The 15634-nt window shown below is 26.0% G+C and overlaps 2 protein-coding genes across 2 annotated transcripts; both read left to right on the plus strand.

The window, feature by feature from the left end:
- LOC147814587 (uncharacterized) lies at nt 1–10860 on the plus strand. The gene is made up of 11 exons (XM_087156492.1): nt 1–327; nt 2776–2835; nt 3705–3752; nt 4477–4533; nt 6407–6454; nt 6552–6599; nt 7381–7437; nt 8240–8305; nt 8761–8838; nt 10688–10756; nt 10825–10860. The coding sequence occupies exons 1-11, from the start codon at nt 307–309 to the stop codon at nt 10858–10860; spliced, it is 588 nt and encodes a 195-aa protein (XP_087012618.1). The 5' UTR covers nt 1–306.
- Nucleotides 10861–11676: 816 nt separating this feature from the next.
- On the plus strand, nt 11677–15634 carry LOC147814588 (uncharacterized). The gene is made up of 4 exons (XM_087155681.1): nt 11677–11746; nt 12330–12377; nt 13386–13454; nt 15295–15634. Exons 1-4 carry the CDS (start codon nt 11724–11726, stop codon nt 15500–15502), a joined length of 348 nt encoding a protein of 115 aa, XP_087011807.1. The 5' UTR covers nt 11677–11723; the 3' UTR covers nt 15503–15634.

The raw sequence follows: 15634 nt of genomic DNA on the forward strand, positions 1-15634 counted from the left end.
AAAAACTGAAAGAGGGAATTAAAAAACCGGTATTGTTGAAATATGGTTTGGTTTGTGAAAAATTGCCAGATGTTTGATGATATATTTTAAATTTCAAAATGCTGAATATTCTTTTTATTTCGAAATGCTGACAAGTTAGCCACCAGAGGGGGCAGTTTGGGGGAGAGGTGGGTGAAAAGGGGTATTTGTTCAGTAGTCAGTCCCACCAGAGGATATATTTTGACGTGTTCGTTATTAGACTTCTCATTTACATTAGTTTTTTTCCTAACCATTTTTTCCATAATTAAAACACGCGTTAATTGTGAGATGGCTCCTAGGCATCAACAGGTACATAACATGTTTTCATTTCATTTTATCAGCAAAAAATAATTTTGTTTTGCTAATTATGTATTTAAACCACTATTTCTTCTAAAATAAAATGCTTTTACGTTGAAAAAATAATTATGAAAAAATTATTAACGTTAGCTATTTCGCCATTTCTTTTTCTTTCCTGATCCTCTTTTTTTCTTTTTTTTTAATGGAATCAGAATTGTCATGATTTCTTTTTCATATTTCTAGGAAACATAGATTTTTATTAATTAGTTCATAATAGTTTCAGTAAGTATTACTGATAAATAGTGAGGAAAGCCTTAAATATAAAAGACATTTTAAATCATTTTTTATTAAACATTCTAAAAAATTTTAGTTTTAATTTATTAAGAAATCTATTTGTTAAAGATTTCTCCAAATCAGGACTTTTGCGTGAAAGTTGCTTTTAAAAATAGACATAATAATTAGTTTATTCTTTGCTTGTGCATTTAAACAAATTAATTACAGCTAAAAAGGAAGAGTAAACTTCGTTTATAGACAAAAATCTATGTTATCTTATTCTATCTCTTCATCTTAAATCATTGCCTTTTTAAATATTGAGAAATTATTGGCATTTTTTTTCATCCAAAAATGCAGAAATTTATTTTTTTAACTCATTATAAAATTTTCAAATGTTTTAATATTTTCAGAAAATAATTCGATTACTATTTTTAATTACAAGCAGGGAAATTTAATACACAAAATTTTTTTTTTTTATTTCTGTCCATTTAATATCAACGATAAATCAAAAAACTGCATTTAACTTCAATTAATAGCTAATTATTTTTTAAATTATATATAATATCTAGAATGAATAAATCATATTCTATTATTTTTAGTTATAAATTAAAAATATTCAATAATCACGACAAACATTATTTATTCCAGTCCATTTAATATGAACAAAAAATCGAAAATATTGCATTGAAATTTACTTTATGGTTATTTAGTTACTTATTTTCCACTAGTATCTAAAATGGATAGGTCATATTCTATTACTTTTAGTTATGAATTTAAAAGTTTTATAAGCGCAACAAAGAATTTCTTTCCTCTCTAATTAATAAGAACAATAAAAGAAAAAATTGCATTTAATTTTAGTTTATGGTTAAATAAATATTGAAATTATATGTTTTAAGTAGTATCGAGAATATATAAAATTTATTGAAGAATTATTGTTTTATTTATTGAAGTCCTTTTAATGTGAACAATATATAGATAATTGTAGTACATTTAATTGTAGTTTAAGGCTATTAAATTATTTTAATTTAATAGCCTTAAACTACAATTAAATGTACTACAATTATCTATATATTGTACTGTTATAGATTTACATTACTTTTTCTCCAGGAACTTTGCATTAGATATTTATTCTAATCAGCACTATATTTTAACTCATGCATCATTTCCCGTAACAAGAAAGTAAAATATAGTTATCGTTATTCTGGAATTTTAGAGAACTTTTTAGCATCATTGAGATCGCTTTTCATCCATTCAAACAATAATTACAGTCAGCTTTCAATAAAATCCGATTATCAAATTTTCAATTTTCTTTCTCAATGCATAAATTTTATTTATTCACTATTTTTATTCGTTTACTAAAGACAAATATTTGCATGCGCAATAGGACCAATATCATGGATTTATCCCAAAAACATTTCGTTTGAAAAGCTAGCGCAATTTCAGAAATATATTCGCTCTAATTTTTTCAAACAATTCTTATTTTGTCAATTTTATGCAATATTATAGTCAAATTTTTCATTTACTTTTTCACTGTTAAAGTTTTTTTTATTCATTATTTTTGTTTGCATGCGCAATAGGATCATTGTAGTGACTTTTTCGCAAAAAAAAAAAAAAAATAGTTTTAAAGGCGAGCTTAATTTTAGTAACCCATTAAAAATATTTAGTACTTTAAATTTCAATTTAAAATATTAAATAAACTATTTCAGGGAAAATTATTCAGGGACGCTTAATGTATTCAGTGTTCAACGCATCGTGGGTTATAAATCCTCAGAGTCGGGCAAACGAAAGAGAATGCAGCAATGAACGTTTAAAACAATTAGTGTTAAGTATCAAAGCGTCAAGAGATCATATTTAAAATTAAATGTAAAGTTTAAAAAGAAGTGAAAGACTAAAAGAGATAAAAGTCATGTCCGTAAAATATATATGAAGAGCTGATCATTGCATTGTTGTTGTTTCCTCTTGTTTTGTTTTTTCATAAATTAAAACAATATTCAGCTCTTGTAAACAAATATTAGTTATCGTTTTCCATCTTTAAAAATATTGTTGCATTAATTTCAAAGCTATCTAAGACTTGAATATCGTGACAGAGTTTTTATGACAGGTAAGCACTGATATAGATTATAAGTCTGTGATTCAGAGAGTCATTTATTTTACAACATTAAGAAATATTGATACTCTTTTTTATAGGAAGTTACTTATGATGGAACAACTTTTGCCATCAAACTAGAGATTTCCAGTTCTCAACAGGTAAGTTGCTTTCAACTTATCTTTTTTTCCCCCTTCTAAACATTAAAAAGTTCCTCCTTGCAAGGGATATCCTTCAAGAACATGTGATTTAACATAAATAATGAAAATTTGTTTAAATTAAATTAATCGAACTTCTTTCTTTTTATTGTTTTTATATCCGAGATGGGTTTTCTTATTGTCTTTATATTATATATTTGGAGTCATTGATAACAAGGGAGTCGAAATTCCTTCCATGCTTTAAGAATCTAACGAATCGATATAGTAGAATGCAATATTTGGAACATCAAGTCATGTTTGATTGTCGATGAATATTGATTGGAATGGGAAACACGAATCTCAGAAATTATCAACAAATTTCATCAGGCAATCAAACTGGTTTTAATTTGTTAATACTTATTCAATGTCCAGAAATAAAGAGATGATGAAGATCTTTTGTAATTTTCAATATATTTCTTGGGGAATATAAAGTTTAAAAAATTATTTATTAATTCTAACCCTTTTCTAGAGAAAAATCTTAAAAATGTTATTTCATTTTTTAAAATTATTTCCTTTTTATTATTTTTAAATTTTTCTAATTTTGAATTCTTTTAAAGTGAATTTATATGAGTATAAATGAGTGAATCAATATGAGTAAAAATGAGTGTCTTTATTATTTGGAAGATGCATCTCCAGTAAACAAATTTGCGAGTATAATTCTTTCATGGAATTAAATACGATTTAAAATAAATGAAAAATAATTTAATTTTATATTTTTTCTTGAAACATATATTTGCGAAGTCAAATTATATTATTTTATATGAATAACATTTCAGTTCATTTTGTGATAATGTTTTTAACGAGAGATATTTTCTTTCTATTTATTTCATTAGTCGAGTTCAACATCTACATTGAATGATTCATCTCCTGAAATTGATTGTGTAAGCATTTTACTCGTAAAATTTTAGATCATAGCATTTTAAAGTGCTTACTTATTCATTATTATAAATTATTATTATTACTAATTATTATTATTATTACCAATTATTATTAATCTGATTCTATTAATTATTATTTTTATTATTCTATAAAGCACTATTAGATTTATTTTTATTATTCCTACTCTTTCCTCATTTTATTCTAATAGCGCAGCACCTACAGTATCCGCTTTGTTTTCATTTTTTGGTTCGGAAACTATACCAGTAGTAAATGGTCACAAAACCATATAGTTCTGTAGTCATTTTTTTTTTTAACCGTACAAGTTGCAAACGGTTTCAAAATAGCTAAGGTAAAAAATGTTCCTACCTATAAACAATATGGGTATTCAGATGAACAGACTGTTACCGGTTATTTTACCGTATTTTCAGAAAGAAAATTCTCACAGCGTATATCTTTAGCACTTTCGTATCTTTTAACATTTCTTAGATTACGTAAATATGATCGTATTCAATTAATTAAATCTTTCGCACTTTTTATACAAATTAACTAAGAGATACGAAACAAGTTTGCTTACGTGGAGTATTAACTTTTCTTTCAAAAATGACTCTTCTCCTTAACTACTCCTTAGCTTATATAAACTACATTTTTATCGATTAATTTGAGAAAAGACTTTTTTTTCTCATAAACTAACCCTTTAAAGATTTCTAATTAGTTGCCTTTTTTCAGAAATCCGAAGTGTTTAATGATTCATCTCGGAACGTTTCGAAGATTCAAGAAGCTTATGTAAGTATCAACTTTTTGAAATATAAATATGTAATTATGTTGTGGTGGTTGTTGTTAATAAGTGATTAATCCAGTAAAGGAGGTGGGGATGGATGGTGCTTTCTACACTAGGGAGAGCTGCTGGCTCTTTACTGCCTATACTTTCGGGTAAATTTCCTGGTGTATTTTGAGAGCATTTGGCTCACAACATAATCATTGTGCTTTGAGACTTTCTTGCGTAGTATTTCTTGCATACATAGTACTTGTTACATAATTTATAATTTGTGTTTACAGAGAGTACTAAGTCTTAAACTTGAATTGCCTCTTGCTGTGTACCTTAACATTTGAAAAAAAGAATCGTTTTAAAGCACTTATTACCTTGTCACCACTTTACCAACTTTAAAAATTTCAACATAAATGATAATTTGCAAAATGAGCTTAGTCTCGCATCTGGAACGATATGCTAACACAAATGTAAGATAGTACGCGTCTTGCAACGCGAACAGGCAGTAATAAAACACAGGCAGTTAAGAAACAGGCAGTTAAAAAAAAGCGAACAGGTAGTTAAAAAAGATCAAATCAGGACTGCCGTAAAAAAAGCGAGTTCATTCCAAATCTAGCAACCATGGTATATTTTTTAATAGTATATCCGTAAATAACTAATAAAAATTTTCATATTTAGCTCTCCAGAATTACTTAATATTTTTAATAACTAATGAAAAAAAGTTGATTTGTGTTCAGAAATCATATAATTCATTTCTTTTTATTGAAAACAAAATTATCTATTTGAAATTATAGTCTCACAGAATAAGCTGTAGTAAGCAGCTGCTAACTTTCTAACCGGAAGTCAAGCAAGTCAAGAGCTGGAGATACTTGTTATTTACTATATTACTATAACTATATTGAAAACATTAACCATAGGTTGGATGAAACTTCTGGTGTTTTGAAATATATATATATATATATATATATATATATATATATATATATATATATATATATATATATATATATATATATATATATATATATCTATATATATATATATATATATATATATATATAGTTTTTGATAGATTTCTGAATATTCCATATGTTGCAGTAAACATGACCATATCCGTGTAAAACTTAAACTCTCTCTTCAAAATTAAATGTTAATTCAAGAGAATAAAATAAATTTTGAATCAGATGTTGAGGTTAAGAGACCAACGCCATCTTGAAATTTACGCTAAATTTTTAATTTTTGTTTTCTTGGCATTCTTTTGTGCTTAACATAGTACTTATTATTCGACCTTTCAAAAACGGTGTAAAATGAAAGGATTGCTTTATTGGATTAGAAGAAATAGCGCTTTATAATTTTCAAAACTTTTATAGAACTTTCCACAAAACTTTAAAACAATAAAAATATAAAATTTGTGGTGTTTAGTCTGTAGCTTAAAACTATACAATTGTCGGTTTTTAGATTTTTAGAAAATTAATTTTTTTCACAGTTTAAACAGATTAAAAGCGGTTTGTTGCAGCTGAAAAATTCTTTTAACTTAAATTGTTCAAAGCAAAGATATTTATAAAAAATTTAAAAATATGTAAGTGTTTATTATTTAACAATTTTTCAACAATTGTTTTACTAAATTTTTGTTTAGAATTTTTCCTCTCCGTCTCTACCTCTTTGACAGTTGAGTTCGATCGATGGTAAAGAGGACTGTTAAGAATATATTTCGATTTTCAATAGGCTATAAAAAAATTTTTCCAATATAGTATGTTAAACAGTACGAGTTTCACAAACTAAATTCATTTACTTAAAATTTTATCCGTTAAATGATATATATTTATTATCTTGAATTAACAATAACATTGAGTAATTTACTTTATTTTTTATTTTTATGTGCTTATTTAGGAAATTAATCGCATGGAAGTGGATCTTTATAACAGTACAGAAAATTACGTAAGTATTATTTATTTTATATTCTGAAAGACTTACTATTCACTTTATTTTATTTCCTAATTAATTATTAATACGAATATTAACGCATATTTTACAGATTCTAACTGAAATTCAAAAGAAAATGAGGAAATCAGACAAGTATTATGTAAGTATTGTTTCAAAAAACTTTTTTCACGAAATTTTAATATTTAAAATATATTGTCTTGTTTGAAAGTTTTGTTATTATTGTATATATTCCTATTTGGAAAGTGAAATCAAGAACTCAAAGTTTCGAACATTTCACAACTAGCTAGAGTTCTCAAATCTTTACTTGTCCAGTGACAATGAAATTTTTAGTCTTCCCGGGCCACTGCAACAGCACTGTAAGATATTTGAGATGAAACTATGGCTATAGTTTCAGCACTTTGGATACATCATCCGTAAAATTTTTCTATCACAAGATCCATTTATATCGTAAATTTTACTGTAATTTTTATTTTATTACAGTTATTCAGCTATTTTACGATGATTATGGCCGTTAGTAATTACGGGTTATCAGATTTTCTTCCATAACCTGTTTTCGCAAAAATGAATGTTACGTTAAAAAGCACCTTTAATCCAATACATTTTACCGTAATTTGATCCTTAATTTCTTACAGGGAAAACATATCGGCATGATTATCACTAAATAAAATACATACATTATAAAAAAAAACTTCTTTTAATATCATGTTTCCGATCAATTGAATGAACTATCAATCAGAAACTTTTTTATTTTTGAAAGTTAGGAAACTGAATCTTCCTACTGTTTTAAAATTTTATCTGGCACAAATACAATTATTTTTTAATTTTCTTAAAAAAGAAAAAAAAACTTTTTTTTTAAATTGTTATTTTATTTATTTTCTATTTATTGATCTATATTTAGATAAATGTTTATCTTTTTATAGGAAGTTTTGAAAGACCCGCTTTATTCAGAGCTGTGCAGAATACGAAATGATCGAGAGGTATCTTTAGTCAATAAATTTTAAAAACAATGCTGCTATTTAGCAAAATTTAGTTATTTTTCTACTTTTCATTTAAAAATGAATAAAATTATATTATATTACTTTTCCCTATTTTTGGCAATATTGTCATACTTGAGCCACTATTACTGAGGGGCAGAGCGTACGCCTTCAAATGAGGTGACACGGGTTCGAATCCCATCGATGGCTGTCAATACAAATTCCGCATCCAGCTTGCACCGACCACAGTTTGACATGAAATAGCCTCAGTGGTAGACGGATCATGGGTTAGAATTTCATTGCCGTCAGGCTAACTGTGGAAGCTTCTCGTAGTCTTCGGAGTTGAACATTAGTAGTCGTAAACCTAAAAAGTGGGTCGGCTGCTTAAAGACGGTTATAAAATAAAATATTGTTATACTTACTGTGTTTCTCTGGAATTAGCTTGTAAAAATTCTAATAGAAACATAAATAATATTTTAACGCGATTTAAATCTTCTATTAAATTCTAAACATTTCAAGACTTTTCGAATGGATAGTTATGTTTTAGTTTTAATATTCAAAGTTTCTAAATAGAACAAAATCATAAAGCATTTTAAATCCTTTATTTAACTCTATGTAATTCAATATTAATATATTTTTAGAATAATATTGAATTGAATTAATTTGAATCTTTTATTCAACTCTAAATATTTCAATATTTCTTGAATTGAGCGAGATATTTTAATTTTTGTATGAACATTTTCTTTATTATTTTTTATTTTGAAAGTGCTGATTATCATCTGATAAATATTTTTTCTTTATTTAGAAACTTGTAACGGAACAAGGAACTCTTTTAAAGAAGTTAACGGATACTGAGATGCCCACCAAGTCGGTAAGTTTAAAATATATTATTGACATAATTTTCTCTTATTTATTTAATTGAAATGAGCCCAAGTGAGAAGGTTCAAACGTATTTCTAATGATTTTTTCAATTATTCCGAATACATATTTAATCAAAGATTTTTAAAAGCTGTGATATTTAGAAGAAAAAAAAATCCCTCAGATTTAATAATGTGAAAAAGCATGAGATTTTTGTATACTTTTTATAGTTTGGTTTTACAAGAATTGTCAAGAGATTAGTTTTTAAACTAATTTTAACATGATGACATTACTGATAATGAATTGGTCAACAAGCATTAAAAAAAACTGTACCTCATATTGAAAACTTGATAAGTTTAATATAAGTCTAAAAAACTAAAACAAAATGCACCTTTAGAGACTAAAACTTAGGTTCAACAAGCTGTCTATTTATTAAACAAGAATACATTTTATTCTACTCTTTGATAGGTTGATTTTCCTTTGGACGAAGTGCTTTTTAATTTTATGGATGTTGGTATGGAAATCGAGATAACCAGCAATAAGAAGGTGAGCATCATTTCTCTCTCTTTTTAAGCATTTTTTAAAATTCCTTTGTGCTTAAGATATCTTGCTCGGAATGTTTAATTTTAAATAATGAACTAAAAGCTGTTTCAGAACAATTACTATTTAAAGATTTAGCAAATAATAATAATACAAAAGACTTATCCATTTTTTTAACATGCAAGATAGTCTTTGATCTTTATTACATACATTAAGAACACCTTTCACAGCGTTAAAGACGCATTTGAGTCACAAATTTTAAAAGAAAAGTGTTTTAATACAGATGATAAAATATAAATATGTAAATAAAAATATATAAATATGTTAATAGTATGTATTAACGCTTTTTTTTTATTTTTAGAAATTTGCTGAAAAACCGGAAGTAGTTGAGCTGACCAGCCAACCAAATGCTGAACAGTCGACCAAATCGGTAAGTTAAAAAAATTATTTCATATTTTTTAATGTAAGTGCATGAGATGATTATATAATTTTTTACATAGCAATATTTTGGTTTTGTAAGAATTGTCAAAAGATAACTGTATAGAACTGAATTTAAAATGATGACATTACTGTGCATAAATTTTAAGTGAATCTGATTATGTTTTGGAAAGTACAATTCAGCAATTAAGACATGCATTTCAAATAATAATAATAGAAAAAACTTATCCATTTTTTTTTTACATGCAAGATAGTCCTTGATCTTTATTACATACATTAAGAACGCCTCTGTCACAGCGTTAAAGACGCATTGGAGTCACGAATTTTTTAAAAAAAGTGTTTTCGTACTGATGATAAAATATAAATAGGTATATAAAAAAATATAAATATGTTAATAATATGTATTAACTTTTTTTTATAGAAATTTGCTGAAAAACCGGAAGTAGTTGAGCTGACCAGCCAACCAAATGCTGAACAGTCGACCAAATCGGTAAGTTAAAAAAATTATTTCATATTTTTTAATGTAAGTGCATGAGATGATTATATAATTTTTTACATAGCAATATTTTGGTTTTGTAAGAATTGTCAAAAGATAACTGTATAGAACTGAATTTAAAATGATGACATTACTGTGCATAAATTTTAAGTGAATCTGATTATGTTTTGGAAAGTACAATTCAGCAATTAAGACATGCATTTCAAATAATAATAATAGAAAAAACTTATCCATTTTTTTTTTACATGCAAGATAGTCCTTGATCTTTATTACATACATTAAGAACGCCTCTGTCACAGCGTTAAAGACGCATTGGAGTCACGAATTTTTTAAAAAAAGTGTTTTCGTACTGATGATAAAATATAAATAGGTATATAAAAAAATATAAATATGTTAATAATATGTATTAACTTTTTTTTATAGAAATTTGCTGAAAAACCGGAAGTAGTTGAGCTGACCAGCCAACCAAATGCTGAACAGTCGACCAAATCGGTAAGTTAAAAAAATTATTTCATATTTTTTAATGTAAGTGCATGAGATGATTATATAATTTTTTACATAGCAATATTTTGGTTTTGTAAGAATTGTCAAAAGATAACTGTATAGAACTGAATTTAAAATGATGACATTACTGTGCATAAATTTTAAGTGAATCTGATTATGTTTTGGAAAGTACAATTCAGCAATTAAGACATGCATTTCAAATAATAATAATAGAAAAAACTTATCCATTTTTTTTTTACATGCAAGATAGTCCTTGATCTTTATTACATACATTAAGAACGCCTCTGTCACAGCGTTAAAGACGCATTGGAGTCACGAATTTTTTAAAAAAAGTGTTTTCGTACTGATGATAAAATATAAATAGGTATATAAAAAAATATAAATATGTTAATAATATGTATTAACTTTTTTTTATAGAAATTTGCTGAAAAACCGGAAGTAGTTGAGCTGACCAGCCAAACAAATGCTGAACAGTCGACCAAATCGGTAAGTTAAAAAAATTATTTCATATTTTTTAATGTAAGTGCATGAGATGATTATATTATTTTTTATAGTTATGCTTTGGTTTTGAAAGAATTGTCAAAAGATAACTGTATAGAACTGAATTTAAAATGATGACATTACTGTGCATAAATTTTAAGTGAATCTGATTATGTTTTGGAAAGTACAATTCAGCAATTAAGACATGCATTTCAAATAATAATAATAGAAAAAACTTATCCATTTTTTTTTACATGCAAGATAGTCCTTGATCTTTATTACATACTTTAAGAACGCCTCTGTCACAGCGTTAAAGACGCATTGGAGTCACGAATTTTTTAAAAAAAGTGTTTTCGTAATGATGATAAAATATAAATAGGTATATAAAAAAATATAAATATGTTAATAATATGTATTAACTTTTTTTTTTAGAAATTTGCTGAAAAACCGGAAGTAGTTGAGCTGACCAGCCAACCAAATGCTGAACAGTCGACCAAATCGGTAAGTTAAAAAAATTATTTCATATTTTTTAATTAAGTGCATGAGATGATTATATTATTTTTTATAGTTATGCTTTGGTTTTGAAAGAATTGTCAAAAGATAACTGTATAGAACTGAATTTAAAATGATGACATTACTGTGCATAAATTTTAAGTGAATCCGATTATGTTTTGGAAAGTACAATTCAGCAATTAAGACATGCATTTCAAATAATAATAATAGAAAAAACTTATCAATTTTTTTTTACACGCAAGATAGTCCTTGATCTTTATTACATACTTTAAGAACGCCTCTGTCACAGCGTTAAAGACGCATTGGAGTCACGAATTTTTAAAAAAAAGTGTTTTCGTACTGATGATAAAATATAAATAGGTATATAAAAAAATATAATTATGTTAATAATATGTATTAACTTTTTTTTTTTAGAAATTTGCTGAAAAACCGGAAGTAGTTGAGCTGACCAGCCAACCAAATGCTGAACAGTCGACCAAATCGGTAAGTTAAAAAAATTATTTCATATTTTTTAATGTAAGTGCATGAGATGATTATATAAATAAGATGATCTTTTTCGGGAATGGACTTTTATTCAGTTTTTGTCCTGATAACACTCCCGGAAGTTTGCTGAACACTTATGTGACCCCATGTTAACTGTAATGTTTTCAATTTTGTATACGTCGACAAAAGTAAGCTAAAAATGTCATTAAAAAGTATACGCTTAGAGGCAAATCTAATTTCAAATTAGAAAATCCCACACCAAAATTAGTCAAGATAAAGTATTTGTTTAAATGGTAGAAAAAATTAGTTCCCTAGTGTAATTCATTTAAAACTTCTTTCTTGAAAATATATTAAAATATTTTACACACAAAAATCTAAATACTAAATCTAAATAAAAATCTAAATACAAAATAATTCTAACACTTTTTTAAATAAATATATACACTTCTGATCTTATTTCTTAAAAACCCGTTTCAATAATACCTTGAAAGTATTTGAAAAAAAAAATCTTTTATATTTAAAATTATTTATTCTTTTAAAAAAATCCTGTATAATTGTCATTTAACATTTGTTTTTCTTTCAGGCTAGTAAACGTCAGCGTAAAAGAAAGCGGGCAGATGAAAAAGAAAACGTAAGACATTATTTTTTAATTAATTAGTTAATTATTTTATAAAATCAACAACACATTCAATTGTTTCAGTTATATAGTTTATTTAGTTACATTAACTTTAATTTTAAAATAGTTTTGAATCTACTTGACAGTAATTAAAGTTTTCAAACAATGAATAGGATTGTTTATAAATTTTCTTAGTTTTATGAGAATGACCAGACATTTATTTGTACTTAAAAGTGTCTTTTCGTACTAAATTAGCACAACTCGTTCTCGAAAATAAATAGGCCTTTAGTACGAAATAGATGATGTTTTCCTTCTAAAAACAACTTTAACAACTTTTTTCTCGAATATTTTTATAAGGGAACTTGTAAATTTAATACTCAATTTTTATTACAAAAGTATTTTTTGTTCCCAAATTAATGGAGAAAGTAGAATCGAAAGAATAATTATGCATGTGCGCATACAAAATATTTAGTTATACATAAATTATTTATTCAATGTTATTAAATAAAAATTCATCAGGAAGTTTTCCATAAAAAAAAGGAAAGAAAATCCGCAACGTTATAAACAATTAAAAAAAAAATCATAATTTTTATATATTCTTTTCTCTATTTTCATTTTTCCAGATAATCTGAATTTAGTCCAATTATACGTTTTGTTTACTACAATGCATATAACCACATAATTTCAACTACAAAATCAGCGCCAATATTTTTCAATCACCGCATTTCTCCATCTTAATAGTTAGGAAAATAAAATTTCGGTCTAATACTATTACTATATCAATATTTATTGTTAATTGATTATTACATTGAGATCACCCTTTTGAACTATTATGATTACTTTCTATCAATAAAAATTCAATAATTGAAAAAAAATTGAAAGTTTTTAATTTCCTTGTTTACAGAAAAGAAAAGAGAAAGAGTATACCAAAAGTTTTTTTTGTGTATGATCAAGTTAGAGAAAATAATTCTTTACTTTGAGTAATTCTGAAAATGAATAATGGATTTTTTTTTTAATTTTTAGGATTTTGAATCATATTTTGTGTCTATTTCCGAGCGGACAAAATTTCACAAAAGAAGTTGCCGAAAATGAGTAAGTTGATTTTATGTTTAATGTATTAATACTATTCTTTTTTTCTTCTTTTTTTATATTTTTTGTAATCAAGACATTTCATGCCAAACTATAAGCCATATAACTACTAATTAATAAATTATAAACAAAATAAATTTTAAGACACATTTTACGTAAGAGCACTCTGAAAAATTACAAAATGTTAATTTTGAGAAGAATATATTTGAATAAAAAAAAAGCTATTTTAGAATAAAATATATTTGCAGATATCTAGTAATGAAAAAAATATGGAAGTGAGTCTTAAGTGACAATACACCATTTTTAAAATAAAAACTTAAAAAGTTATGAAACATAAATAATGCTGCATAATATTTTCTCTTAAGTCTTAAATTTAGTCAAACAGGTGAATGGTTAGGTGCCAATTGTACAAGCATATTCCTCTTGCACCAAATGCGTTGCTAGCCAACTCACACGTATATATTTGTGAGTAATTAAGTGTGTATAATGTCAAGTACGAAGACAGCAAAATGTTTTCATCAAAGTTTTAAATAAATTACTGTTTTGCTCCCTTATTCTATGTACAATTCGTAAAATTAGTATCAGGACACCCAGAAAACCTTTGTTCCAGTGATTGAATTTTCGCGAAAAGCAATGTAAATGGATTAAAAGGTTCACATTAGTTACGCGAATTAAATTTGGTGAATAATTTGGTGAAGAAAATGAAATATAACACAAAAACGCTCTTGATCTTATTAAATATGCTTCTTTTTTGGTGAAATCCTTGGATTTTAGAACCGACAAAAATAAGGGGGGAGAGATCAGCAATTTGAAAATATATGGTCTTCTCACTAGTATGGCTAGGAGACTGATTGTTAACTTATCTTTTTGCTTATTTCACCATCTCTCTAGAATTAGTAATATGTTTTTCAAGTGTTTTCCACACGAACGTAAAATTTGTTTAACCAAAGACAATTGCACTGAAAAAATTAGGTCAAAAACTTATTGAATTCTTTAATGACAAAGTCGAAAATCTGAAAGAAATTAGTCGAATTGTTCTCGAGAACTAAAACTTAAAGTACGCCCTCTCAATGAAGGTGAAATTCTCAAAATGTAATATTAATGTTAAGGGGTCCAAAAATTTGACCTGTCATCTGACCAAATTCCTTAAATCAAAATTGGACGAAAAAAAGACTTTTTATTCAAATGAATTACATTTTTGGGCTAATACTCTTAACTTTAAATATCGTAACGAATTACGTATTGATACTCGAAAATCTGAACAACACATTAAAAGCTGTATAATTTTCTTCTTTTTTATTTGTGCTATTTAATCCATGTTCTGTTCAACTCTTGTCTGATGCACGACGTTCTCAGTATCTTTTTCTGAGTATTTTAAAAAGGAAAAATTTCTTTTCTGTCTGCGCGAATTTTTTGCGCAAGACAATAATTAATATTTAATTACATAAATTACTTATATTAATTCAAATTAATTTTTGAAAGTAATTTAAAGGACTTTTCGAAATAGTTTAATTTATGTGCATCTATTTCAATCTGAGAATGGTGTCCATACCAAAACAGTATCTCGATTTATAAGATGGTCCTCCAATTAAATGTTGAAGGGTGGGAAAAAGTTTCTGTTCAAAAATTTTGTGCCAGATAAGTTTCTAAAATTCTTTTTCACAAAACTCAGGTGTATAAAATATTGTTGATCACGCAAGATTTAAATATTTTTCTACATTATTTATTGCACAAATGAATTAAAACTTGTTCATAAAACCTCCCTAATTGTTGAAATAAACCGCTCTAAAAATAAAAATTTTATTTAATTTTTATTTCTAATTTTTTATTTGTTTATTTTCAGATTTTGGTTGCAAGATCAGCAACATGCAAGATCAGCAACAAAATACTTACATCATAGACAAAAAAATGGAGAAAGAAGGATTAAGATAGAAAAAGAAATTTCGATCTTTGGATTCAGTGAAAACACTATTTTGTTTTTTAATTTTGTGGACAAGATCTTTAGTGAACATGTTACTGAATTATATACTAAGCAGTTTATTTGTAAATGATTATATGTTATTATTATTATTAAAATGGTTTCATTATTTCATTTTTAATATTTTTCATGCTCATCCTATTCAATGTTCAATTTAATCACAATTAGGGTGAGATGAAAACGACGAAAATTATCTGTCAATTTG

Source organism: Parasteatoda tepidariorum, chromosome 2, assembly GCF_982258835.1.
Source record: "Parasteatoda tepidariorum strain Cologne lab strain chromosome 2, Ptep-v5.0, whole genome shotgun sequence".
In the NCBI taxonomy this organism is placed as follows: domain Eukaryota; kingdom Metazoa; phylum Arthropoda; class Arachnida; order Araneae; family Theridiidae; genus Parasteatoda; species Parasteatoda tepidariorum.